Genomic DNA, 26,877 nt, shown 5'->3' with positions numbered 1-26,877 from the left:
CAAGCGCATGCTCCCAGGGCTGATACTGGAGATGAGATATGATTGGGGCAGGCACTCTCATGCCATGCTTTCCTTTCACATGCATGGCAGAAAGGGAAACGAACTTGCAGACAGGGGAAAAAAAAACTTGCAAGATAAGATGATCAAGGCAAGAATGACAATATCGACCTCATTTCCCCCAGTGCTGTGCAGAGGGAGGAGGGCTTGTAGGGCACAGCCAAAAATCAGGTGTAGAAAGAATTAGAGGTTTTGTTATAATTATTCGGCATAGATATATAAATTTATAAAGTCAGTGACCATTTTTTCCCCAACCATTGACCTTTTCCATGTTCTTTGTGGCTTACCTTTTTTTTTTTTTAAAGGCTAGAAAATAGATTTCTTATATCTTGTTCTATATAGCAAAAGAGCCCATCATCATTTATATATCCAATACTGTCAGGTTAAAATCTTGCTTTAGGCATTTAAGAAAGCTGTAGATCATGTTGGCTAAACAATGAGGAGACTATGATGCTTTTAATGTTGGATATGCACTAAATAAATGTTAAATAACAGGATGATTTGCTCAAGACAGATGGAAACTATGGCAGAAGTAATGGATTTTAAAATCACCATTTTCAGAGAACTTGAAGTTAACTAAGATAAAAACATCTAACAAACTTCTCTTTTCTATTCCAAAGCCCAAAAAACAAACAAAAAAATCCACAAACAAAAATGTTCCTTGTCTTGGAGGTCCTACTACCTTGATAAAAGGAACAGAGAAGTTTCTTGCATTACTAAGCAGTAGGACCCTTGATACACCATTTTATGGGACTCTGGGAAAGCCATATCACATAGGTCTGTGGCAAACCTGATAAGGCTCATCCCCCTTTGGCTTTCTGAGCTGGTGGCCCCATTGGCACATCTGGATATAAAATATAGATAAATCAGAAAGATGCTTATGCCACCAGGTTCTCAGTCGGCTTCTGGGGATGTGGAATGGGAGGAGAGAAGCTTGATAACACTGAGAACTTTAGTCTGGTGCCACATGACACAGGTCATGTCTACCTCTGGCCCCATTTTGGAGCCTGTCTGTTCTCTTAATCGGAATATCACAGGTATGGGGCATGAACAACAAACACCAGTCTAATACCATGTTAAACCAACAACCAGATACCATTCACTTCTTCAGAATGGGAGGAGGAGCCTTCACTAATAGTGTTTCTTGCATTTTCACAGGTAATGCAGTGCTTCTCTCAACGTTAACCAGGGCCCCCACCTTCAATAAAAGGCCCCATAATCTAAGTACATCTGCAGATACACACTCACAAAACTGATAAACAAATTACTCTCTCTGACTCCTGACAACAAACACATAAACCAACTAGCAAAAAAGTGAGAAAACTCCTCTGAATGCTTTAGCAATAAAATGCCAACCTCATGAGGGAGGCAGCCTGGATCAACACTTGCCATTGGGAGAGGCCCTACAAGGAAACCTGCACTGAAAGCAAATCAGGTCTGCTTAGCAGTCACTGTGACTTTGGTTCTTCTACACTTGGAGGATGCAGTCTCCCCAGTTGCATTTTAAGAGTGAGCCTAATTCTACAGGAAATTAGCTTTGCTTTAGTTTGCAAAATCGTTGGTTGGTTTGGTATTTTGTGAGTGGTTAGCTTATCAGTTCACCAGTGTTCACATTTACATGAAATCCCATTATCTGGGATTCTGAAAGCTCCAGGATGAGCGGTGACTTTGTTCCGCCATTGTTATTGATTTCTCCCCCAGAAAGACTCAGCCAGGGAATAAAATCTGTAATAGAGATTCTTATTCTCTGGAACTTTGTAAAAGCCTTTCACCAAAGGTGTCTTCCAGTGTAACTTGGCGGAGCGGTTGGGATCTGGAAATAAGGATAACAAATCCATAACTATGAACTTGATGCTTTTCTAAAGTCAATGTCCACTTATGCACTGTTAGAAATTAAGTCATTAGGAGAATGACATGATTCAGTAAGCAGTTGTTTTCAAATTGGCCAGACAAAGCAGAGCTCACGAAATAAGCGTAAGCACAAGTGGAAATGGCTTATTGTCTTATTCAGTGAAGCTTCTTCAACCAAAAAACTTTATCCTTTAAAAAGCATTTCCTTACCACCCCACCAAGAAAATGGCCTAAATGACTCTTTAATTCTATATCCACAAACCCCTTCCCCTTATTTTGAGCTACTGCTCTGTGGCATGTTTATCCAGGCTGGATAGGAACAGGTGGGTTTAAACAGTCATTGACCAACCAAGGTATCCTAGGCCTGATTCCAAATCATATTTACTGATGACATGGAGACCAAACACTCATGACATAGTTTAGTTTGGCACAGGGCCATAACCTTGGCCCTGTGCATACTCTGAGGAAGAGGCTTACACCTCATAAAAGCTCATCTGTGATCCTGTTTATTTCTGATCTCCTGCCCAACTAATCTGTGACATTCCACTCAAAAGCAAAAGAAGAGTAAACATCTAAATCTAAGGACCTGTGCTCAGTTAACTCGTATCATTGGCTTATGTTATTGGTGACCCATTGTGATCAGGCTGAGTTATGGAATCAGCATATGATATAAAGAATGGAAATGTACTTGACGTGTAAACAGGCTAATGAATGGTTTGTTTTTTTTAAAGAAGCATATAGCTATGTTTGGAAATTAAATGTGGAGATGAGAGTTCCTCTCTGGATTGCTAAAAAAAAAGAATGCCATTGCAGAAAAGGAAAATGGCTACGACCATTCTCTTGAAAGATTGTTTGGCATCGGCTAGCTAACCCATTCTTGCCATGAGAACAGAGCAAGGCTTTAACATACTGACAGGCTAAACCATGTCTGAGGGGAGGAAATGGTGACCTCCATGTGAGCAAGCTCTCCAAGTCTTCAGGGATCTCTCTCCAGGGAGTTCCCTGTGCTGACCCTAAGGCACACAGGTTGACAGAGAGGAAGGGGGAAATCTGAGCTAGGCTGAACATCAACAAAATCTGGAAGAAATTATAATTTTAAATTGGCTGGCCTTTCTCAAAAGGTGAATCAGCAGACATGGCTGAGGGTAAAGGAAAAATTCTGGGGTGGGGGTAGGGGGGTTACCTACAGGCTCACTTATACTGTCAGAGACCACTGGTGATCTGGAATAGTCTCGAGAATAGGATTCTCAAACTAAACTACAAACTGACTAAATTCAGGTGGATTTTATTTTAACTATATGGGGTGGAGGGAGAGAGAAAAAATGTAAGCATTGCATGCATACTAGCTACAAGTGATGTCATTTTTGGCTTTTGTCTTTTTAAAAAGAGCAAGCAGTTTAAACGGTGCCATTTATCCCCCATGAAGCTGTTCCCCAGGACTGTACATATGTAAGCTTCCTGCCATAGAATCACATTTTGATACTTACAGTCCCACCATTTAGCACAACTGCCATCTCAGTGGGCTGATAAACATTGCTTCTAAATGGAGCACTGGGTCGGTTTGCCAGACTACCATTTCGAAATCCTGCAGTTCGTAGAGCTGAGGGAGAGAGAAAAAAAAGGGAGATACAATTTTTTTTGGTGGTTGTTTTCTTCCTGATGCATCAACACCCTGCTCCTGCCCCCACACTGTGCCCTCCCCTCATCACATGCCAGGCTAAAAACAAAAATCACAAAGGAGCTTTGTTCCCAGCCTCCCTTTGTAGTTAATCAGGCATTTGTGGGGTTTGGAAAGTTTGTCCCTAAGTTAGTAAACTGCCTGGCATTTGTGGGAGAGAAGCTTGAATTCCCAGTCCTTGTTACTTGCTGACAACTCTACTCAATTCTGGTTCTGCCCTGCCAAGATTATAGTATGTATCTTCCCTAATACTGTTGATAAAAGATATTATGTCTTTTAGTGCCTACTATGTGCCAACCACTATCCTAGAAGCTGAGGATGCAAAGACAAAAGGGCCCTAATGTCTCTCTGCGTTGAAGGAATTTACAGCCTCCTGATGGAGCTAACACTCTGGAGCTGTTGCCACCGTCCTGGTGCAGTTGACAGAATGCTGGGCTTGGAGTCAAAGGGCAGGCCTGCACAACCTGGGGCCCATGCAGGCCTGATCTAGGGTCAATGTGAAACCTAAGTTCTTTGAAAGGACTAACTTTGGTGTGACCTCTGTATCCTCAGAACCTAGCACACTGCCTTGCACACAATAGGCACTAAATAAATACCTGTTGGATTGGACTGGATTTAAATCCCACCTGATACTATCTATATGACCATGGGCCAAGTCACCAAACCTTTGTCTCAGTTTCTTCATCTGTAAAATGCAGAAATGTCTTCCATTCTCAGTAATTGTTTTGCTAAGGAAATCCTACCCTATAGCCAGAGAGCCTAGGAACAAGCTCAGGGTCACCATGAACTACATGCAGCTACAAGCACCCAAATCATCCCTAGAAGCAACCTGAACTGCAGAGATAGCAGACTTAGGTTTGGGTCAAGGAGCTGAGGAAATAGAGACCCAGTCCAAGAAATACTTGATGAAACACTTTTCCTAAGCATTCGCTGAGAACTTAATTATGTAGCCAACAATTATACCTTTGTACATAGGGAACGAGAGCCGAAGGTTATCACTCAAGCCAGAGGAATATTCAGAAGTAGTTTGCCATTTCCCACAGAAATCTTCTTATTCTTATGTATGTCATCTGTCATAACCCAGGTCTCACACTTAAGTGTGAGAGAAGGCCAAATGGTAAGCTCTTACTTTGCTTCCTAAAGCAGGGAATTGGGGCAACTGATTATTTGGGGAACATGAACCTAAGAATTACTTCCACTTATCTACTAAGTGTCTGAGGCCAGATTTGAACTCAGGTCCTAAGTCCGAGGCCAGTGCTCTATCCACTAGATAGTGGCACTAGACAGTGCCACCTAGCTCTGCCCCTACTGCCACTTATCTTAATCAGAAAGGTATTCTCTGTTTGGCTGTAGGGAAAACCAGGCATTTTGGTTGGTTGTTTACTTGACTGAATGATTGGAGAAGTGTGTCTGTAGCTCCAGAGGCAGCCTGGCTACCAGGAAGACCTGGTCAAGTCACTGAACCTCTCAACATTGGTGGGAGAAATGTCCTCAATTGAAAACTTCCTACACTTGGGAAGCAGGGCTGGATGTTCCCTATACAGATAAATCACAGTCGTTCCTATCCCAGTTTCCAGAGGGCCCAATGGTTTTCATTTACAACAGGCCCGCACAACTTGCAGCCCTCTACATTTTTTGTGGGCTGAATTGAAACTGTTCCCAGTGCCTTGGTGTACCTGCTGCTGTCCAGGTGGCTCTAAAATGCCAACCCTTCCAGAACTGGTTCACCACAGGAACCAGAGTGCTGAAGCCCAGCTGGATCAAGTAAACCCTCTATTGCTTTTGCCTAAAACAATAACAGAGTGAGGCCTTTTCTCCAGACACATCCAAAAAGCAAGGCCCAGAGTTTGTTTCTAACTTGCTGAGTAGCCAAAGTTCCAAGAAATGAGTTAGCCAAGGGATTAAGTGGCAGAGATGAGCCAAACTCTTGATTTCCTCTACAGTGAGATATGAATAATGGTATTGCAGAAGTGGGAGGTCATTATGTCCAAACCTCTCATTACAGTAAGAAAAGTGAGGCCCACAGAAGTAAGATGAGATACCGAGAGATACTCAGAGATACTGGGTGGCCCACAAAACCCCCAAGTGCAGCCTGGACCAGATTAAAATGTAATTGGGAAATATTTAACAAAAGAAATAAAAATACAACATAGATAATGTGAATTTGTGGTTTTCTAAGTCAGTGTGGCCTAAGTTCAGTGAGATCTTCATGCTCTAATCCCCAAACCTCACTAGCTTCTGATCAATTGACATTCATGAAACTAAATATATAATTATTGTATTTGAAGCTCACACCAACTGCCCTCTGAAGTGGACGTTAAAAATATCCCCATTTTATAAGTGAGGACATTGAGGTCTAGAGCAGTGAACTGGCTTGCCCATAGTTACATAGCTAGTAAGTTATCAGGAGAGATTTTTTTTCATCTTTTCATAAAGTTTTAATATTTGGAAAGCGCTTCATATACATTATCTTAGGGATTTTTAACCCAGGACTTCTTCACTCCAAGCCCAATACTCTTTCCACTATGACCCCTAAAAAAACGTACTTTCTTGAAAAAGCACTTCGTCTCATTCCTCTGAAAGGTTAATGTTTAACACGTCTCTAAGGCTTTTGAAGTTGTGATTCAAGGTGCTAGATTTTTCAATGCATTTTAATTTCTTATCACTTCTGTCATACTGGCAGTGATATTAATAAACAGAAGGCTGAACAAAATACTCTCAGAGAAAAAGGAAGGAGACAGAGGCTACTGGAATCAGCTTCATCACCAAACGGCTATAATTTACTCAGAAATATACTCTTTGCCCCGAGAACCTCTCCACCACAACACTGAAGTGTCAAATGGGGAAGGTGATGAGGGAGGGCAAGTGGTCCTCTATCAATCGTATCATGTTAGTGAAACAAGAAGATTGAAACTGGAGATGACCAGATTCAATCAAACAGACTTTGCATGATTCTCTTAAGTCAGAGTTCATTGGCCTGAGATGAGGGCCACAGTGGTATGAAGGAGCCCAAGTGGAGAGGACTTGGGCCCTGGCTCCCTGAAATTCAAGACCCCTGGGGCCTATGCCAAGAATTCCAACAGCTGGTCTCAATTGTGGCTAGGGGACAAGTGCAGGAGGGCCCGGGCCATAGTAAGATAAGATTTCTGTTTTAAGGATTTATGCCTGCGGAGAGAGTGCTCTGCTAGAGTACAGGACACAACTTTGGGCAAACTTTTGAGGTTCCCCCCACTTCAGGAAGTCAACTCTGCACATAGCCAATTGGCAGTCATTTGCACTAATAAAGATACAAGGTGATTCTTAACATAGGATAAATGAAAAATCTAATCCCTTGTGGCTCTTGAATACAGCCAGGGGAAAGGGAGGACACATACCAAGACATCTACTCCCTATTTTCATCCAGTCCAGGGGTCTCACCCTGGTCTGATCTGTCTTCACTGGCTTGGCCCCTGAAGACTATGGATATGGAGAAGGGGCTACCCATGTAAATCTGAATCATAGGCTTATGGAATGGCAGTCTGAGATTACACTTTAGACATCATGTGAATTTTTTACAGTGGAACACTAGGGCTCAGATATGTCATGATTGCTCAAGGAGACACAATGAGGAAGTCAGTAGCAGGACTGGGTCTCCCATGGCCCTAAGAGAACTAAGGCACTGAGTCTGACATATCAGACATATACAGAAAGGGCAGGATGAGCAATGCAGAATTGGGCCTGGCACTGTGGAGATCTATCAATTAGCTCTCAGAGTATATGAGAGAGAGTAAAGCCATTGTCTAAAAATAAATAAATAAAGCAAAGCGAGGGTCCCTACCACTGTCTCAATCACAAGATGGGGATCTTTAGTTCTTCCTATTCTGCCTGAACTAATAATACACCAATGCAATTATAACCTCTAGTCTTTGAGAGATACAGTGAGAGATTGGTTCAGTGATTTTCAAAAGAGTCACACAACTACAATGTGTCAGAAACAGGACTCAAACTCACGTATTCGACTCCTAAGCCAACACTCTATCCATCATGCAAGCTTCCTCTTACAATGGCAGTAGCAGCTAATGTTTAGGAAATGCTTTTAGGTTTGCAAAGCAAGCACTTTATACACATTATTTCATTTGACTTTCTCAACAGATCTGAGAAATAGGAGCTGGCCATTTATTACCTCCATCTGCTAGTGAAAAAGGTGGGATTCAGGTAGGTTAGATGATTTTCACAAGGTCCCCAAAACTAATTTCTGGGGCAGGATTTAACCCAGTTCTTCCTGATTGCAAATTTAGTGCAAGAGGTGGCTCTGTCCACTATGCCACACTGAGCTCAGGGATGCCAGAGAATACATTCTCATTCTGAAATGCATCTAAAGATTTACTGGGTTGGGGAGGAATGATGGGGAGAAACCTGCTTTCTCCTACAAACCTATTCCCATAGTTGGATGTACAACTGGTTACACAGTTCCCCCAGTGCTCACCAAGCAAACCCAGCAATGTGGGCTCTGCCACTGGGAAGAACAAATGATCATTTTGATGGGCTGACTCAGCATAGCCTTCTGCAACTTGTAGGACAGAACATATCTGTGAGTATTCTCCTTCCTACTGAGATTCCCAGTAAGTAATTCCAATTAACATACATTGAATATCAAGTAAGGATTTAAGGTCTCACTGGCTGCTGACTTCTGTTCTACTTTTATTTAACTAAAGGACTTGAAACCACTTCAAACTGCTTAATAGGTCCAGCAAGGGGGGGTATATGGGAAACAGTGCCTTCAACTTCATTGTCCAGTTGACAGACGCCTATAGAAGCCATAGACAAAGCTTGGTTCAAATTACCTGCATTGTGTTCATCCATTGAAAAAGCTTTGTTTTCCATGTAGCTCCGGGGAAGTTGAACGTCCTCTTCAAATGCTGTCTCCCGCATCCTAGGCTGTGATGTGTCAAAGTAGTTGGGTGTATTCTCTTGCTGCGATGGAAGGATTGAGCAGTGTACTTCAGGAATAGCATGGAAGATGACAAACACCCACCCACTGGACACCAGAGCAATGGCCAGGGTGGGATCACTCCACACGTCACCTTTCCTTAGTTCTGCATTGCCAAAAAGGTACATGGTCATCCAGGCCACCCAGATCAGAATGGAGAGGAAGGCGGTAAGGATGAGGCACACTCCATTCTTCTTCCACTTCTTAAATTTCCCACAGAGAGTGAAGAGGGACAAACCCAGGGTCGCCACCAGCAGAACCATGTCATAAATTAAGGCCAATGCAAAATCCATGGGTTCATAGCTGCAGGCTAGCTTTTTATCCCGGACCACATTCAAGACTAGCCACTCTGTGGCAATGATGACCTGGACCAGCATCAGGCATATGGCCATACCAGTGAGATGCCAGCCTGAGGGGCTTTTCCCATGGCGCACCAGCCTCCGGACTCGCCATGCCTGGCTGAGCAAGCATGAGAAGCACAGGGCAAAAAGCACCCCCCACAGGAACCTACGCGCTGAGCATATGGTCTCATCCTCTCGGATAATGAATGCAAAAGTCAGTCCAAACAACCCTAGGGTTCCCAGAAGGAAGAGAAAGTTCAGGCCCAGGGGCCCCTTCTTCTCTTTGTCCTTGATGAATGGCAATCTCACCAGGAGGATCAGAATCAACAGCAGTGTGATGAGGGCCCCTGCCCCTGCCACTGCCTCCACCACGATCCCCCAAATGGCATCCAGGTCGCACAGGGACACGTACTGAGGGAGGAGGTCAAGCCCACAGCCTCGAGAAGTGCTGGCATTCTCTGAGGAGCCATAGCCGATCACAAAGAAGAGGAGAAATGAGAGGACCAGGTGGGTTCTCATTTTTCTCTCTGAAATGGCATAAATTTTTTTAAAAGAAAGAAAAAAAAATCAATTAAAGACTCCATCCTATAAATAAACAAGCTATTTAAGAAATAGTGCAACTTTGAACTATTTTAAAGGGAGCGAGGTCCCCTACTTATTTCAAACCTTCCTTGCTCTTTCAGGAAGGCCCAACCCACAAGGAGCCCATTAGCTTTGCTAGACCTCAAAGCTTATTTTATTAAACATCATTTCCAATTGTTCATCACAGAAAGCCTATTCAATCTGTGATCTATCTGTCTGTGTCTGCAGTGGCATTGAGCTACCTACAACAGCTGCTCCAGTCCTTGCCTGCCCTCCAGCCACCCAGTTAGCTTCAGTCCCAGGAGCTTCCATAAGTAAATGCAGTATTGACCACTTTCTTTGTCTCTGAAGTCGCCCTGAGCCACCTCACAACCAATGAGCCTCAAATCCTAGTCACCTCAGAGGGGCCATAAGGGTCGATGAATTATTTATATTGTATAGATAATAAAAGATGCATTGAGCTATAGGTTGGTTTCCACCCCTCCCCCCAAACCCCAGTGGAACTGGAAAGAAGACTACAGTGTGGGCATGATGATAACAGCTGATAAACAGCTAAGCTCTATCTATTGGATTAAAAACCACTGCAGAAAACAGGGAACCATAAAGAGGGGACTGAAAGACACTATAGCATAGGGGTTACAGGGTTGGCTTTGGGAACCAAGAAGACCGGGGTTTAAGACCAAGTCAGACACATACTGAACTAGCTGTGTGACCCTGAGCAATTTACTTAACTTCTCAGTGTCCCTGGACATCCCATTAAGACCCTACTTTGCACTGGTGTAAGGAGTTTCCACCCCCAATGATGAAATCACAGATTTAGAACCAAACCAGCTCTGGGAGCTGCCCTAGCCTTACCCCAAACACATACTAACTTGAGTTTCCCCTGTGTGAGTATATCATGTGTGGGATTCACAGGATGTTAGAGGTTAGATAAAAGATCTTAAGGGTTAACCCTGAAAGGGACAGTTCAATGGAAAGAGTGGTGGCTCTAGAGTCAAGGGGCCTGGATTCAAATCCTACCTCATTGATGCTTACCAGCCATTTGACCTTGTTGTTCAGTTTTTTTTCAGTTCAGTCCAATTCTTTGTGACCCCATTTGGGGTTTTCTTAGCAAAGATACTGGAGTGGTTTGCTATTTCCTTCTCCAGCTCACTTTACAGATAAGGAAACTGAGGCAAACTGGGTTAGATGGCTTGCACAGGCTCACTCGGCTAGTTAAGTGTCTGAGGCAGCATTTGAACTCAGGAAGATGAGTCTTCTTGACTCCAGGCCCAGAACTCTATCCACTGCACCACCTAACTGCCTAATTTGACAGTGAATAAGTATTTATTATTCCTTGGCCTGGGTTTCCTCATGTGTAAAATGAGGGACTTGGGCTAGATCAGGAGTGAGGAACCTTCAGCCTCAACGCCACATGTGGCCCTCCAGGTCTCAAGTGTAGCCTTTTGACTGAATCCAAACTTCACAGAACAAATCCCCTTAATAAAAGGATTTGTTCAGTAAAACTTGGACTCGGTCAGAAGGCCTAGACCCAAGGACCAAAGGCCACACATGGTTTCAAGGCTAAAGGTTCCCCAACCCTTGACTAAATGGTTCTGGGGTTCTTCTAGTTCTAGGTCTATGCTTTCATTATCTTTTCCCAAGTTTTCCACTATCTCTGGTGAAAGGGGGGCCCCTGATTGAGGAGACTCCATGAGAATTTTCAATTAGTTCTTCTCAGCAGCTGAAGAGGTGACTGGGGCAGACTCCACATTTAATAATTCTCATCACTTTCACAGCAGAGTGCCACGCATGTCGTAAATGACTTACCAACTCTCCTATAGAATTTAATTTCTAAACAGAAAGTGGTCAGGGGCTTTGGGGGGATATCTCACTGAAGATAGAGCCAAAACTAGCAGCTAGGGAAAGCTACTGTGCAGGGCAGGGGTGGAGGGCAGAGAGGAAGTCAAGTGTATTAGGCCTTGGAATGAAAGCTTTTCTAGGTGGAAAGACGGAACCCCCACCCCCACCCCCACTAGGTATGTACCAGGCAGCTGGGTTCAGTGACTTGCCCATTGTTATATAGTAAAAGTCAGAAATGGTATATGAGCACAGGTCTTTCCTGTTGTAGAGGTAGCTAGGTGGCACTGCAGATAGAGCACTAGGCCTGGAGTCTGAAAGACCTGAGTTCAAATCCTGCCAAGACACTTACTAGCTGTTGATCTTGGACAAGTCACTTAACTTGTTTGCCTCAGTTTCTTCATCTGTGAAATGGGGATAATAATTGTAAAGCACTTAACACAGTGCCCGGCACATAGTAGGTGTTATATACCTGTTAGCCATTATTATTACTATCATTCAAGGACACTGCTAATTAGGAAAGGGATTTATTTGGGATAAAGCTGGCAAACACCCCACCTAGTGGCTTTCTAGTTTGACTATTCTTGTTATTGTAGGTACTGAGCTCAGCTGTAAAGGTACCAGTGGGGTAAAGCCCTGGTTGCCCTGCCTCTGTTATGGGTTCTGCCTAATGGCACTAATCTCAATTGGGTCACATCTGAGGATGTCAGGGTAACTAGAGCAGACCCACCACTACCTTACTGTGTGACCGTGAATGAGGTCACTTTTCCAATCGAGGCCTTCCTTTCCCGTGTAAAAAATATTAGATGATCTCTAAGGTCCCTTGTTGCCCAAATCTGTAGAAGGACTACAACTGCATGCAATAAACACTCACTCTTAGTTGAATTTTTCAAGGTCAATAATCCTTTTGCTCCCATTTAAAGTGTTGTCTTTATTCTTCTTTCTCTGCTTGTACTCATCTACCATCAGTAACCTTAAATCCCTCCACTGGCTGCAGTGTTTGTTATCATTCAGTGGTGTCTGACTGTTGGTGACCCCATTTTTAGGGTTTTCTTGGCAAAGATACTGGAGTGGTTTGCCAGTTCTTTCTCCAGCTCATTTTACTGATGAGGAAACTGAGGCAAACAGGGCTAAGTGACTTGCCCAGAGTCATACAGTTAGTAAGTGTCTGAGACCAGATTTGAACTCCCGGAAGAAGGCTTCCTGATTCCAAGCCTAGTGCTCTATCCACTGTACCATCTAGCTGTGCCCAGCTATAGTGTAAAGTCAAAAGAAGACGTAGAAGGCCTGGGGAAGGCAAAAGGACCAAGGAGGATTCACCAGATTTACAAACCTGGCTCTTGTTCAGAGAATTCCAATTCAAGCCAAAAACCAAGTGGAAGCCTGAAAGCTTTGAAAGCCAAATCCCATTACACAGGAACCCTCCCTTCTGACGAAACTAATCCTGTAGCCCTGCTGAAGGAGCCACTCTGGGGAAGTGGAAGCAATACCTGATCTAGAACAAAAAGATCTGAGTTCTAATCCCAATTCTGCCACTTCCTACTCTATGATCTTGGACAAATCACTTCTGGATTCTAAGTGGTCTAGAATAGCTGAAATTCCCTTGCAGCTGCTTCCATCTGTATGACTCATGGATATAAAGCTTCTGCTCCAGTCACAACAAATTCTGATCCATTATACAATTATATAAAACAAATGCTTTCTCTGGGGCTGATTCCTCTGACAGTCATTTTCTATAATGAGCCAACCTGAGGGTTTGCTGTTTGTAATATGAAAAGAGATTAGAGAAGGTGCAGCTCAGTTATTTACATTTATTTTGTCCAGCTCTCAAGCACTAGCCACCTTTCAGTTCTCCTTCCTTACTGTAAATATTCTACCTATCAAACAACTCATTCAAAATCACCCCCCCCCCAGATAGACACACACACACACACACACACACACACACACACAGATTGGAGAAAAGCAACAGAGGTAAAGGCTAGCCATGCTCGACATTATTACTCTACCTTTACTGGGTTTTCTTTATATTTGAACAAGGTAGGGTAGTAACTCTTTGTTTCTAGATCCAACTAAAGGGAATTTCATTTCAAACAATGGATTCATTTGGACAAAATTCCATTACAGCAAATCAATTCAGATATGCAGATATGCCTCTGGGATGTAATGGAGTTATTCTACCCCTTATATAGGTGTCTCAAAAGTCTTCATGGGGTTTTTCAAACTGTTAAAGATTAACAAGATCATTAAAAAGCAAAAGATTTACTTAAAAGCAAGGACTTAAAACAGCAAAATAGACTAATGTAAACAGGCAGCTCAAGCTTTTCAGGAAAGTTGGAAAGATGAGTTAAGTGGATGGTGTATACAGACTATGGACTGGCTTACTACAAAGTGAGAAGCAGGGAAGGGCAGTGGAAAGAGCTCTAGATTTGGAAGTCAGAGGAACTTGCCTGTATGACTGTGAGGAAGGCACTTTACCTCTGGGCCTCAGTGTTCTCATTTAGAAAGTGAGGGGTGTTGAACTAGATGATCTCTTAGACCTTCCAGCCCTAAATCTCTCATCTTATGCTTTCAACTTAATTCTAGTTCCTCCCCTCTGTTAGGTATTTCCTGTTTTTCATATATATACATATCGATTGTTTGTTTTTGTTTGCTTGTTGCCTCTCCTATTAAATTGTGAGATCATTGAGGACAAGGATGGTTTTTTGCTCTTTTTGTATCCCCAGCACTTGGCACAGTACTTAGCACAGGCACTTAGTAAATGTTTATTGACTGACTGAGCTGTTGGGAGAGAGCCTCTGGAAATACCAAATCTAACATTTTAGCCGCCTTCCCAGATGGACCAGAGTGATCTAGCCATAGCATTTGTTTCAGTTGCATCCAAAAGGAGGAGGCACCTTGGGAATCTCTTTTTTCTAGCAGCTGTTTAATAGTCATCTGGGGAAGAGGACACTCCGCCTGCTGGGAATTTTAGAGAGAATTGGGACAAACAGGGAATTAAGTTATGGTCAGTGCTCAGTATGGCACACGCTTCTCAAGGGGTAAATAATAACTCACATTTATATAGTTCTTTTAAGGTTGACAAAGTCCTTCACACACAACATCTTGACTGATCAACAATTCTGTTATCATAGGGGATAATAGTACCTACTTCCCAAGGTTTTAAAGGATTACATGAGATAACTCTAAAGCACTTAGCATAGTGCCTGGCCCAGAGTAAGTGCCATATAAATGAACATTTACTAGTGGTGTGAGTCTGTGCAAGCCACTTAAACCTGTTTCCTTATCTGTAAAATGAGCTGGAGAAGGAAATGACATACCATTCTAGTATCTTTACCAAGAAAACCCCAAATGGGGTCACAAAGAGTAGGACATGACTGAAAATGGCTGAACAACAACTCTTATTATAGTCACCATTTTTCAGATGCAGGAACTGAGGCTCAGAGTGATAAAAATCACACAGTGGGTAAGCCCCTAAGGTAGAATTTCCTTCTAAGTTTTCCAGACTCCAGATCCAGCCCTCATGCTTCCTCTCTGCTGGAGCTGATCACATCTTTCATCACTTCTTACTTCAATTCTGTTGCCTGCTGTATGGGCAGCATCAGCCATGACCTTGGTCTGCCACAGGCACCTATGCAACCTCACCATGGCTCCAAGGTGATAACATGATGGGAAGTGACCCAGGATCAAATACTAGGGGTTTACACAGTATATTCCAACCGTGGCCTATTTCTTATCAGCAAACATTCCACTGACCCAGTGCTTGCTTTCTCACAACTAAGTATAGGCTGGTTTTAGGGAAGGATAAATCAGTCACCTTCCCCTTCTCTGCGTCCCCTCTGTGGAATTGTGGGTACAACCAGTTACCACCAGATTCGGTCGTTTCCTGAAGTTTCTGTCTGTTCCACATGCATGGCATAACTAGGTTCACTCCCAACAGTGACCCATCCTCCTTATAAGAATAACAGTATCACCTTCACAGTGGGCAGAGATCTGGCCTCAGATGTGGGTTCAAATGCTACCTCTGATAGGGACTGACAATGTCCCCCCAGGAAAAATCTCTACCTCTCAGAGTCCCAGGCAATATGTCTGTAAATTGCAGAGCAGATGTAATCTGCCATGGCAGAGGCCTTGGAAGAGGGAGTGTGCAGTTTGCTCGATGGGATTTCTGTATGCCAATGAAATCATAGTTCTGGACAATCACCTTCCATGAATGGAGATTTGGAGTGATGACCCTCTCCCCGCATGCTCGAGAGGACAGCAAGCTGGCGCAGTGGATAGTGTTAGACCTGAGTTCAAGTTCAAATCTGGTCTCAGATACTGTGTAACACTGGGCAAGTCATTTAGCCTCTGTCTGCCTCAGTTTCCTCTCTGTAAAATCAAGATAACAATAACACCTACCTCCCAGGGTTGTTGTGTGGATAAAAATGAGATAATACACTATGATTCTGGGCCTCTTTCCTCTTAGTTGATTATCTCCAACTTTTCCTGCATACAGCTTGTTTGTACACAGTTATGTACATTGTTTCCCCCTTTAGACTGTGAGGTCCTTGAGAGCAGGGACTGTCTTATACCTATCTTTGTATCTCTAGTGTTTAGCACAGGGCTGGAGATAGTAGGATGTGCCTGAGATCCCCAACCCTTCGAAGGTCCCCCAGCTGCATGGGTTCAGGGCATTTGCACTTGTTGATCCACCTCTCCCCTCCTCTTATTTCAAAGTTCTGCCCCTCTTCTGGCATTCCAGCTAGTCACTGAGCTAAAGGAACATATCTATCAGACCTCCCAGGTTATCTGGAAAGAGGAGTATCCTGCCAAGTGGCTTTGCTTCCTGCCTGCCTCACACCAACTATAGAAACTTTGTCACTTCCGGTCCTTTCCTCAACAGGGTCCGAAACTTTCTACAAAATATTCATCATGCCCCACAGGGATTCCGTTCTTCCACCAAAATCCCTCACAGTTCAGCCAAGAACAACCCTTCAAATTTCCCATAGCAAAGGCCACTAGAGTCAGGCCTGAAGAAAAGTTATTAGGTGAATTGAGTTACAGTGCAGGGTTTCAAACACCAAAGGACACAGCCCAAGAAAGGTAAAGGAGTCCATTCTCTACTCCCAGAAAATAGGTGGGTACAGATCTAGCTCCAGGATCAAAGACCCTAAGATCCCTTCCATAATCAGAACGTAAGGTTGGTGGTAGAGGGAGACAACAACAAATATTGTTGTGTTATGCCCGACTTTTCATGACTCCATTTGGGATTTTCTTGGAAAAGGTATTGGAGTGGTTTGCCATTTCCTTCTCCAGCTTATTTTACAGATGGTAGAAACTGATGCAAACAAGGTTAAATGACTTGCCCAGGGTCACACAGCTAGTAAGTGTCTGAGGCCAGATTTGAACTCAGAAAGATGGCCCAGTACTTGGATCTATCTCTACCCTGTGCTAAACACTAGAGATACAAAGAAAGGCATAAGACAGTCCCTGCTCTCAAGAGCTCACAATCTAGTGGAGGAGACAATGTGCATGCAATTGTGTATAAGCAAGCTGCATACTGTAAAAATTGGAGATAATCAACCAAGAGGAAAGCATTAAGGGAGATTCAGAAAGGCTTTACCCAGGACCTTTGATTCCAAATGCAGGGTTCTTTCCACTGCACCACACTGCCACCAGGGGGCAGTCAATTCCCCGAACTGCGGCTGTGTTAGAAATGTCCAACGTCCTCTATGAAGTACCCTGTGCAGTAGATAGGTGGCAGAGTGGACAGAATGTCTGACTTGGAAGCAGGAAGAACTCAGTTCAAATCCTGCCTTAGTCCCTTACTGGTATGACCTTGGGCAAGTCACTTAACCTCTGTTTTCCTGAATTTCCTCAACTGTAAAATGAGGACAATAGCTTCTACCTCCCATGGTCATGCAATTCAAATGACATAGTAATTGCCTGGCACAGAGTAAGTGCTATATAAATATTAGCGATGATGATGATGTATGGGGGACTTGCTGCCACCACAGCCACAATGCACCTCCCTAGATTACTCTCAACTCCAACATTATTCCACTGACTCACCTTGTACCCTCCCTTCCTCACCTGCCAAGTATAGGCCAATGTGAACCAAGTATACACCAATATCTATAGCCTTGTTTGATTACCTTATATGTCCTAACTGAGGTGCTGGTTCCAGCAGTCCAGGAACTTCCGGGAGAGTTGCAAGGGCACATCATATGCAATACTGTAAAGTGTTAACTTTTGGAGGCAGCTGCGAGGCTCAGTGGAGAGCTGGGCCTGCTGTTCAAATCCAGCCTCAGATACTCACTAGCTGTGTGACCCTGGTAAAGTCTTCTTCTTAACTTCTGTCTTAATCCACGGCAAATGAAACGGCAAACCACTCCAGTATCTTTGCCAAGAAAACCCCATGGACAGTATCGTCCATGGGGTCATGAGGAGTCGGACAAGACTGAACAGCAACAAAGCACTACCTCCACCTTCTTTCATATCTGCCTCCTGCCACAACCATTTTTCCCTATTAATCCATCAAATTGCATTTATTAAGCACCTATTACGTGCCAGGTACTGAGTTAGGCACTGGGGATGAAGACAAAAAGAAAACACATTGTGCTTTCAAGGAATATACGTTCTATCAAAGTAAACAAAATGTACATTATAATATAGACAAAATGTATACAAAGTAAATATAAGGTAATTTACCTTGTATTATTTCCCTATAATTCTGGCAATGGTCAAAAAAGAACAGGATAGGGCAGCTAGGTGGCGCAGTGCATAGAGCTCCAGCCTTGAAGTCAGGAGGACCTGAGTTCAAATCTGGCCTCAGACACTTGACACTTAACTAGCTGTGTGACCCTGGGCAAGTCATTTAACCAGTTTGCCTCAATCCACTGAAGAAGGAAATGGCAAACTACTCCAGTTATCTTTGCCAAGAAACAGTATGGTCCACAGGGTTACAGAGTTGGATATGAAAGAACAAACAATAATCCCCAGATCTGCGTTCAAATCCTCACTTAATTTCCACACACATTCCTCATCTGTAAAAAGAGCATCTCTAAACTCCCTTCCAGCTCTAAGACCATGTCTTTTGATCCTGAGTCCCATGATTTTTCCACTACACAAATTCCTGTTTTTGTTGTACCTGTATGCATGAGATTGAGTCGTGTTGCAGGACTGCTCAATGTTACCAAAATACAATTTTTAAAAGTCAAGTCTTGAGTTTAACTCTAAAGGTTATGGGGGGCCCTTCCCTAACTTTGGGGCATGACAATATACCCTAATTCTATAAGTGCTTAATACTTTTCAAATCCTACTGAACCTCACAATAAACCAGTAAGGGAGGGCTGGTAACATACTTCTCAAGATACTGAGGCCCAGAGAGATGACGTGACTTGTTCAGGTGACAAAGTCAGCACCGCTGCAGAACCAGCACTAGAATCAAAGTAGTGACTTGAGAGTCCAGAAACACCTGAGTTCCACTCCCACCTTTGACATTTAATTGCTCTGTGATCCTGGGCAAATTATCTCTGAGAGCCTCAGTGTCCTCATCCATAAAATGGGGACAGTAACAGGGTTGTCTGTGAGGCTCAAATGAGATAACAATATATGTGAAGCACTTTGTACATTTTAAAATGCTCTACAAATGCAGTTATTATTGTATAGAACAGCCTTATAGTATCATTACTAATAATCATAACCGCTCCCCATCCATAAAATAGTTTGAAGATCAAGGATTGGAGAATGAAGTCAGGAGGCAGTGTAAATTACGGCTCTCCCTGCCCCCCCCCCCAAGCCCCATCCTCCCCAAAGAGATATTTGAATTACTTCAAATGGAGGGGAAGGGACAAGAGTTCCTCCCCATCTCTTCCAAATTCCCATCTCCACACCCTCATCAGGCATGATGGATATGCCTGATATCCCATGGATATCCCAATGGCAGCCAATTGTAGGTGGTGATAGAAGGAATATGAAGCAACAAAAACAAGTATCCTATGGAGCTTCAAAAGGTGTAATACATTAAAATGGAAAACCAAGCCAATACATTCAATTACCTTTGGTAAGACCTAAACTCCTGGACACCGGAACTGAGCTGAAACTGCTTTAATCATCCTTTTTTAAATATACACACTGGAAAGAAAGATCCACAATTAAGTGATAGGTCACACATGAGAGAACTCAATTTCCTAGTGAGCTGTGGTTCTCTGAGCTTGTAAGAAATGCAGTAAACAATCCTTCAGAAGAGGGCTCCTTTAACTGCCCTGTCAAGACACCCAAATGATGCCTCTAAGCATGCTAGATGGCTTCAGGACAACAACCTTTGTTGCCTTCTGGCTCTGCAAATGCTCCCTGTTCTGAGGTTCTGTGCTTCCCATTCTCTCTCTGTGTTTCTCCACCCTCCCCGAGGCATCTCTCTCCCCCTCAAATACACACATAGTATATTTCATTCACGTCATGTAACCCTCATGTGACTGAGCTCTTCTAGACTGGCCAGTTACCATGGAGATGGTGTTACATGGATAACCCACCAGGCTGTCAGTCCATCTCTTGTTTCCAATCCTTTGCCTTATTATAAAAGAAACAAGGAATCACCAGTAGAAATGGAAGATCCCTTTAAGTCAGGGGTTTCTTAACCTGAGAATTGTGAAATTTAAAAACAAGTTTTTTATAACTATATTTCAATATAACTGGCTTCCTTTGTAATCCTGTATATTTTATGAATTTTAAAAATACTCTTCTAAGAAGGGGTCTATGGTCTTCACTAGACTGACAGAGGGATCCAGGACACAAAAAGGTTTAACCCCAGCTTTAAGAGAACATGTTCCTCTAGAAAGACTAATGGTCCCAGCGAAAGGATGGAAACAAGGTGATTTTCCCTTTGGGGAATCTTAGAACACTGAGAGTAAGATACGCAGGCACGGATGGGGTAGCTTTGGCTTTGTTGAAGTACCAACATTGATGGGGTGGGGGAGGCAAAAAGAGGAAGTTGTTGTTCAGTTGTTTCAGGTGTGTCCAACTCTTTGTGATCTCATTTGGAGTTTCTTGGTAAAGATATTGGAGTGGCTTGCCATTTCCTTCTCGGCTCATTTTACAAATGAGGAGATTGAGGCAAATAGGGTTAAGTGATGAGAGGATAAGTACCTACTATATGCCAAGCACTATGCTAAACATTATAGATATTAGCTCAATGAGCTATTAAAATACAGTTCCATAGCACTTTAAGGTTAAACAATCCTCAGAAGCATGGATAATTACTTTTATACCCACTTTACAGAATGGGGAAACTAAAACTAAGATTAAGTGAATAAAAACTAGTATTGACACCTAGATTCAAACTCAGCTTCCCCAACTCCAAATCCAGTGTTCTCTTAGGGTGGTATGGTGGGAAGAGTCCTGGATCTGGATTCAGAAGACCTGAGTTCAAATCTTATCTCTAATGCTTACCACCTGTTTGACTCTCCTTGAATAAGTCTTAATCTCCTAAGACTTCATTTTCTCCCCTCTTAGATAAGAACTAGATGGTCAAGTTGTCTTTCAGGTCTGTTCAGACCTCAAAAGCTCTCTTCAAAGTCTCCTCTACGTTGAAGACAAAGCTATGTCTTTATCTAGATAAATATATAGCATCCTAGGATAACACACAGTGTCACCCCTCCATGTCTAGAGAAAGACCTCTTCACTTGGGGTTCATAGAAGGTTTATGGATAGATTTCATGGGTCCATGAACTTGGATGGGGAAAAAAATTACATCTTTATTTTCACTAACCTCTAACTGAAATTTAGCATTTCTTTCAATTAAAAAACAAAACCAAAAACATTCTAACAAAGGTTCCTGTGTTTCCCTGGACTGCTAAAGGGTCCCAGGACACAAAAATAGTTAAGAACACTTGATTTAGACCAAATCACCCAGAATAACAGTAGCAGAAGCCAGATATCAGCTTTCTCTTAAGAAATGAGTACTTGAGTCAGGTTAAATGCTAGGTCCCTCCTTTCCCATAAGTGATATTGATCCAAGCTAAAGAAGTGTTGTCTCCAGAGAGGCTTTTCCCCCAAAAGGGGTGAATTCTTTACTTGGAGTAAAATAGCCAGTTTCCTGCTCAGTCAGGTGTCCTCCTAGGACCATGAATTCCTGCTCCAAGTTAGAAAAAGCCCTAATTCTTTAAAGAGCTGAAACCACACTTTTAATGCCTAGTTTGGAAAAGTGAAGTTTTGGACCTCTTTCTTAAACTTTGGCATACTTAACAATAAGAGATTACAGTTCCCTGAATCTCTATAGTGGTTAAAATTTTTCAAAGTTCTATCATATTGATCTTCCCAATGATCCAGTAAGGAAAGGCTGTTATCATTAGATTATAAGCTCCTTTAGGGGAAGGACTGCCTTTTGCCTCTTTTTTGTATCCCTGGTGCCAGTGCCTGGTACATAGTAGGTACTTAATAAATGTTTACTGATTACGAAGGATTAAGAGGAAACTGAGGGGAAGTGACTGTAAATTTCAAAGCTAGTCAGAGACAGAATGCAAATGCTAAAATCCAAGTCTCTTGATTCCTAGTTCACTAGTAGTCAGTGAGACAATTTAAGCCTGATATCCTCAGCCCCATTCAAAAAAGGAGTATGTTAAGCCTTGATTAAAGGTCTAGAGGCAGCTAGGTGGATCAGTGGATAGAATACTGGGTCTGGAGACAGGAAAAACCACTGTAGTATCTTTGCCAAGGAAATCTCATGGGCAGTACTCGCATGCTGGTCCATGGGGTCATGAAGTTAGATAAGAGACTGAACAACAATAACAAAAGTCCTTCATTCAATTAAGATTTGTTAATAGCTTACTATGTGCCAGGGGCTAGAGTCCGGGAGAGCACTTTTAAATCCCAGCTGAGACACTAGCTGTGTGACCTTGGACAAGTCACTTAATTTCTCTCAGTTCAGTTTCCTTATTTGTAAAATGCTCTCCAATGTCCTTGCCAGCTCTAAATCTATAATCCTAGGTGCTAGGTGCTGGATATACAAAATAGTCCCCCTAGTCAAGAAGGTTATACTCCAGAGTGTTCTTGTTGCCTCCTGAATTCCTTCAGGTTCTAGCAAAAGTCCTACTTTCTGTAAGAAGTCTTTCCCAGATCACACTTTGTGCTAGTGCCTTCCCTCTCAGATTATCTCCATTCTACCCTCTATATAGCATGCCTGCACATTGCTGTTTGCATATTGTCTCCCTCATTATTCTAAGCTCCAAGGGGTTGTCTTTTGCCTTCTTTGTATCCTCAGCACTTAGCACAATCCCTGGCATATATGATGGGTACTTAATAAATGCTTATTGATTTTACTTGGCTGAAATATTTAGTATCGAATAGTAAGCTACCCAAACCACCAACCCCAAATGCACCAGCTCTCCAGGGAAAGAACAAAGAGTTAAGATGGATCTCTCCTCCAGAGGGCCCCGTATTTTCATCTATCACATCAGTCCTGTGGTTTTAGTCTTTACTTGTCATTGTAGATAACAGTCAGCAAAAGACTTTAGGGCACAAATTCAGCTGGGCTGAATCACCGGGAGAATTCGTTACACCCTTTCCTACCATTCATTTCTTAGCTTCCTCACAACCAATTTATCTCAAACATGGGCAAAGCCTAACCTACTCAACTCCTAGATTTAGCACCAAAGAAATCCCTTTCGGTATGTAAATACAGTTGTGAGAGTGTCTCCATGAATATGCAAAACAGCCTCAAGCCTGTAAATAAAAGCAATCATTTAAATGCAAATGATATTCCAGACCATTTCATTCAGGGCTGGCTGGTTTCCCTAGGTTGTGATAGAGAAAATTCTACCAATTTTGAACGGCAGTTATGATAGTTCGGGGAGGGGATGTTAATTTGTTCTAAATAACTCGTAACATGGTATCTAGGTTCAGGTTTTCTATAAGATCCATGGAGCATGCTTTGGGAAGGGCAAGAATCAGTCAGGCTGGGGTGAGAGGTGCACAACCATTGGGGCTTAATATATCTTTGTCTGTACATCACCCATTAGTGCCAACCGAGCACCTCCTCAGATGATGGAGATTTAAGCCCATTAATTCTGCATCCAGACACCAAGCCAATTGGCACAGAGCGGTGAGGAGGCAGTGGGGCAAGTCTGAATAAAACCACCACCTACCTCTCCCAGTCCACTGCTATAGCTACTCAGGGTTGCTCTGAAGTATATCAGACTCCTGGGGAGCTTCAGGTCTTAACAGAAGCAGAAACAAGGGGACAAATTGCAGAAAATGTCGTCCTGTTATATAATAGTCTGCCATTGAATGGAAAATTCCTCACCATCTTTAGCATGTAGTTTCTGAAACACTCTTTAACATCTGTGCCTCAAAGTGCTGATACTTCTTTTTACTCTCTAAACTATCCCCTTACTTCCCCCTCTAAGTGCCATACTTCTTTACTTCTCTTCTGGCTGGGCATCCAGCACTCCATCTGGCTCTAGTATACAGTATCATCCCTTCTGACTTAAGCCCCAGGGCTATGAATAGAGAGGAAGAACAATTTGCACAGTGGTTCGAATACAAAATTGGTTAGGGACTGTTGACTCAATAATAAGACTCAAATTTGCATATCACTGCATACTATTTGCCTCGAGTCAAAATACAGACTCTCCCTCTAATTTTCCTACATCTCTCCTCCCCCCCCCATTTTAAAAAAATTTCCCTCTGACTCTTAGGTGCTACGGGTCAAGTTCAGGGGCCCATTGAACAGAGAGGAGGTTAACTGATTTGCTGTGGGTCACACATCTGAAGGGGGCCTTTCCTGGCTGCATACGAGGCCAACTCTATCCACTACTCCTTACAGCCTATCCAATAAACATTTGTGGAGGGTCTTTTTTTTAGAGACTGAGAACTCACATATATGGCTGTTTTCTCTCCTTATTTCTGTGTCCCTCTCAAGATAAACTAAGGAATAAATGCTGGGCCTGAATCGCTCCTTTCTCTACATTCCAAAGGACACTTAGTAAGATAGTTAAGTGTTATGGAAATAGCATGGAATTTGGAGTCCCAGGACGTGGGATCAAACCCTGGCACAGCTACTTAAGAGTCTTTGTGACCCTGGGTGTCATTTAACTTCTCAAGAGCTTCAGAGCTCCAAAATGAAGGCACTGGACTGACTAGAATATGATCTCTAAGATCATAAGCAGGAAAGCCAGCTCTTTCAAAATTTTATGGCTGATAGCCCCACTGTACTATGACCCGGTCAAAGGATATCTGGAATATTGTGCTCAGTGGCAGGAAGGCAAGTTTCCTCTTGGTTTCAGAGATGATCATCTCTAGGGATTCTCCCAGCCCCCCAGTATTGACCAGAGGCTGGATGCAAATAAAATCAAACAATATTTGTTGATCAATTTCTGTGCTTTTCCTTCTGACTTAGATAAGCTTTCCCAAGAAATGTAAGGAGATGGAATACATGGAGGAGTCAAAGAACCTGACCACCCTAGGGTCCATCCAAAGAGAATATCAGCTATATTGACAGGTTTTTTAGAACCATTTAAGGGAACTTTAAAGAGCTGGAGTGGGGAGGAGTGAAACCTCATTGGACTCTGGCCCACATATGTCTCTCCACCCCAAACCTGGGGAGCTGAACAGCGACGCAGAACTGAGTTGGCAGAGGATGGTGGGGGTCCTTGGGCTCAACAATTCTGCAAAAAAGCAGGGTTTTTTGAGAAGCTGAGGTTGGCCAGTACTCCCTCCCTCCCCCATAAAGGTCCCGACCTTCCCAATGCAGGCAAACATTTCCAGACACCGTATTCTTCAGCCAGATGTACTATTGTATTCAATGACCTTCTCTCCGTCTCTTCTCTACCCCCCCCTTTTTCTCTCCCCTACGTCCTTACTCTCCCCTCCTCCCCCATCTAGTAATCGTTCTCTTTAGTTATCTGGAGAGGCACACACACTTACACACAACCCAAAAAACAACAAAACACCAAAAAACTGAGAAGACAGCCACACATGTTTGAGTTCTAACCTTCTCCCCACACCTAACCCCAGGTCTTTCTGGGCTCGGAGCTCTGGCAACCCGCCGCCAGCCCCCAAGCCCGGACTGTAGGCTGCAGTCTCCTTACAAGCTCCTTCCTTAAAACTCTCCTCGACACATCCCCAAGGTGCTCTTCTGATCACGACAGTCCCTAAATCCTCCAGCTCGGCTTTTTCCCCTTTCTTTTCCAATTCTGCATTAGTCCGTCTCCAGCCCCGGTTTTCTGCTGTTCTACGGCCCCAGTTTCTCCGCTTCTCTCGGGTCCGCAGTGTCTCCCTTCTGGACGGTGCGGAGCACGTCCCGCAATAGCCTTCCTTCTGCAGGTGCGGGCCAGGCACTGGTTTTCAATGAAAGCCAGTGAATGCCTCCCCTCCTGTGAGCCAAGGATGGACTATCTGACTGCTTTCCTCCTAGAGCTTCAATGAACTGACCTCCGCTCCAATTCCTCTGCAGGAGCTCCCCCCGCCCCCACTTCATACCCAGACCCTCCCCCGCCTTTCCTGAGACAATCACCCCCAAGCCTGGCCCCGCTCCGCCCTCTGCGGCTCCTCTCCAGACGCTGCCTTACCGGGGCCTCCTCCCCGCTCCCCAATAATCCTTCCCGCACCCCTGGTTGGCTCACCCACTTCTTGAGGCGGCCCCTGGACGGCACAGGGAGATCAACACCCTTTGGGATGGGGGAGGCTGCACAGAGCTCTTCCCGCTGGAGAAAAGTTTCTCTGGGGCCTGGAGAGCCGCACCCCCCCTCCCCCCGCCATCATTCCTGTCCTCCCGCCTAGGCTGAACCCTTTCTCCGCAACCGCATCGCACTTACCCGCACCGGCAGCCCCACAGCCGGACGGATTCTCCAGCTTCTCCAGCAACCGCCACTGAAGTCACATTTCTGCAGAACTGTCTCCCCTTCCCCTCCCCTCCCCCCACCCCCTTAGTCCCGGCTCCTATTTCCCCAGATGCCCTCACTGCATGACCGCGCACGGCCCCCCTGCGCCCTATTGCCGCTACTGCTTACTCCGCCCGGACCCTCAGGCTCTGGCTCTGACTCTGACTACGGATATAGCTCCGTTCCAGCGGTGGTCCGGGATTTCGCCGTCAGCAGGGTCCCCCTCCCAGCACCCAGCCTACCCCCGATCCTCCCTCCCAGCTCAGCCCCGCGGGCGCCAAGCCCGGCTCGCTCACTGGCTTTCCCAAAGCCCCAGCTCCACCCCCACGGCCGCCCCTTCCCCCTCCAGCCAGTCCTTAGCCCCAGCGCGGTCTGCGTGTCCCCCGATGTCTAATGTAGCTGCATACTCCTTGACCCCCTCCCCCCAACATCCTCTCGCCGCCCCAACTGTGCACTCGGCCCGTGAACCGTCGTCCTCACAGACACCAACACACACAAAGGGTGTAGATGTAGATCTCACTGCTCACGGGCACACTCGGAGGACAACGACCCACAAGTACCCTTAGGCATTTCTCCCACTCCCCCCCTGCCCAAACCCCATAAACTCGCGCGTAGGGGCACATGGAGCACACACTTACGTGTGTAAATACACGTACCGTATGCGTTAGTGACTGAAAAAACAATCTGAATGAATTACAC

General features: G+C 44.1%; 2 protein-coding genes across 4 annotated transcripts in view; one reads left to right on the top strand and one right to left on the bottom strand.

Annotated features, from left to right (window-relative positions):
- The window catches only part of LOC114052057 (IQ domain-containing protein K-like), a 138,516-nt gene extending 134,578 nt beyond the window's left edge, over positions 1-3,938 (top strand). The window contains exon 10 of the transcript XR_003570214.1: positions 3,867-3,938. The gene's annotated coding sequence lies outside the window, so the exon portion shown is untranslated. The remainder of the gene's footprint in view (positions 1-3,866) is intronic.
- On the bottom strand, positions 299-26,200 carry LOC114052055 (G-protein coupled receptor family C group 5 member B). Of its 3 annotated transcripts, XM_027874467.1 has the most exons (5): positions 26,113-26,185; positions 19,360-19,435; positions 8,410-9,423; positions 3,396-3,508; positions 299-1,870 (listed from the first exon to the last, which is right to left on the bottom strand). In XM_027874467.1, exons 3-5 carry the CDS (start codon positions 9,413-9,415, stop codon positions 1,826-1,828), a joined length of 1,164 nt encoding a protein of 387 aa, XP_027730268.1. In that variant the 5' UTR covers positions 9,416-9,423; positions 19,360-19,435; positions 26,113-26,185; the 3' UTR covers positions 299-1,825. The 3 variants fall into 3 exon arrangements, with proteins under 3 accessions (XP_027730268.1, XP_027730267.1, XP_027730269.1); XM_027874466.1 differs by lacking the exon at positions 19,360-19,435 and having other exon boundaries at positions 26,113-26,200; XM_027874468.1 differs by lacking the exons at positions 19,360-19,435; positions 26,113-26,185 and adding an exon at positions 25,921-25,999.
- Positions 26,201-26,877: the final 677 nt, after the last annotated feature.

This window comes from Vombatus ursinus, unplaced genomic scaffold (genome assembly GCF_900497805.2).
Source record: "Vombatus ursinus unplaced genomic scaffold, bare-nosed wombat genome assembly UNPS02014807.1, whole genome shotgun sequence".
Taxonomy (NCBI): Eukaryota; Metazoa; Chordata; class Mammalia; order Diprotodontia; family Vombatidae; genus Vombatus; species Vombatus ursinus.
The sequence above is the reverse complement of the archived record's forward strand: the minus strand, read 5'-3'. Positions and strand labels throughout refer to the sequence as shown.

What these genes read in the sequence shown, in the direction of transcription:
- LOC114052055 (XM_027874466.1), bottom strand. Translation starts at nt 9,415, where the DNA reads ATGAGAACCCACCTGGTCCTCTCATTTCTCCTCTTCTTTGTGATCGGC. An exon ending in AATGGATGAACACAATGCAG is followed by an intron (nt 3,509 to 8,409) that starts GTAATTTGAACC and finishes TCTCTCCCTCAG; the next exon opens with CTCTACGAACTGCAGGATTT. An exon ending in TTGTGCTAAATGGTGGGACT is followed by an intron (nt 1,871 to 3,395) that starts GTAAGTATCAAA and finishes CCTTATTTCCAG; the next exon opens with ATCCCAACCGCTCCGCCAAG.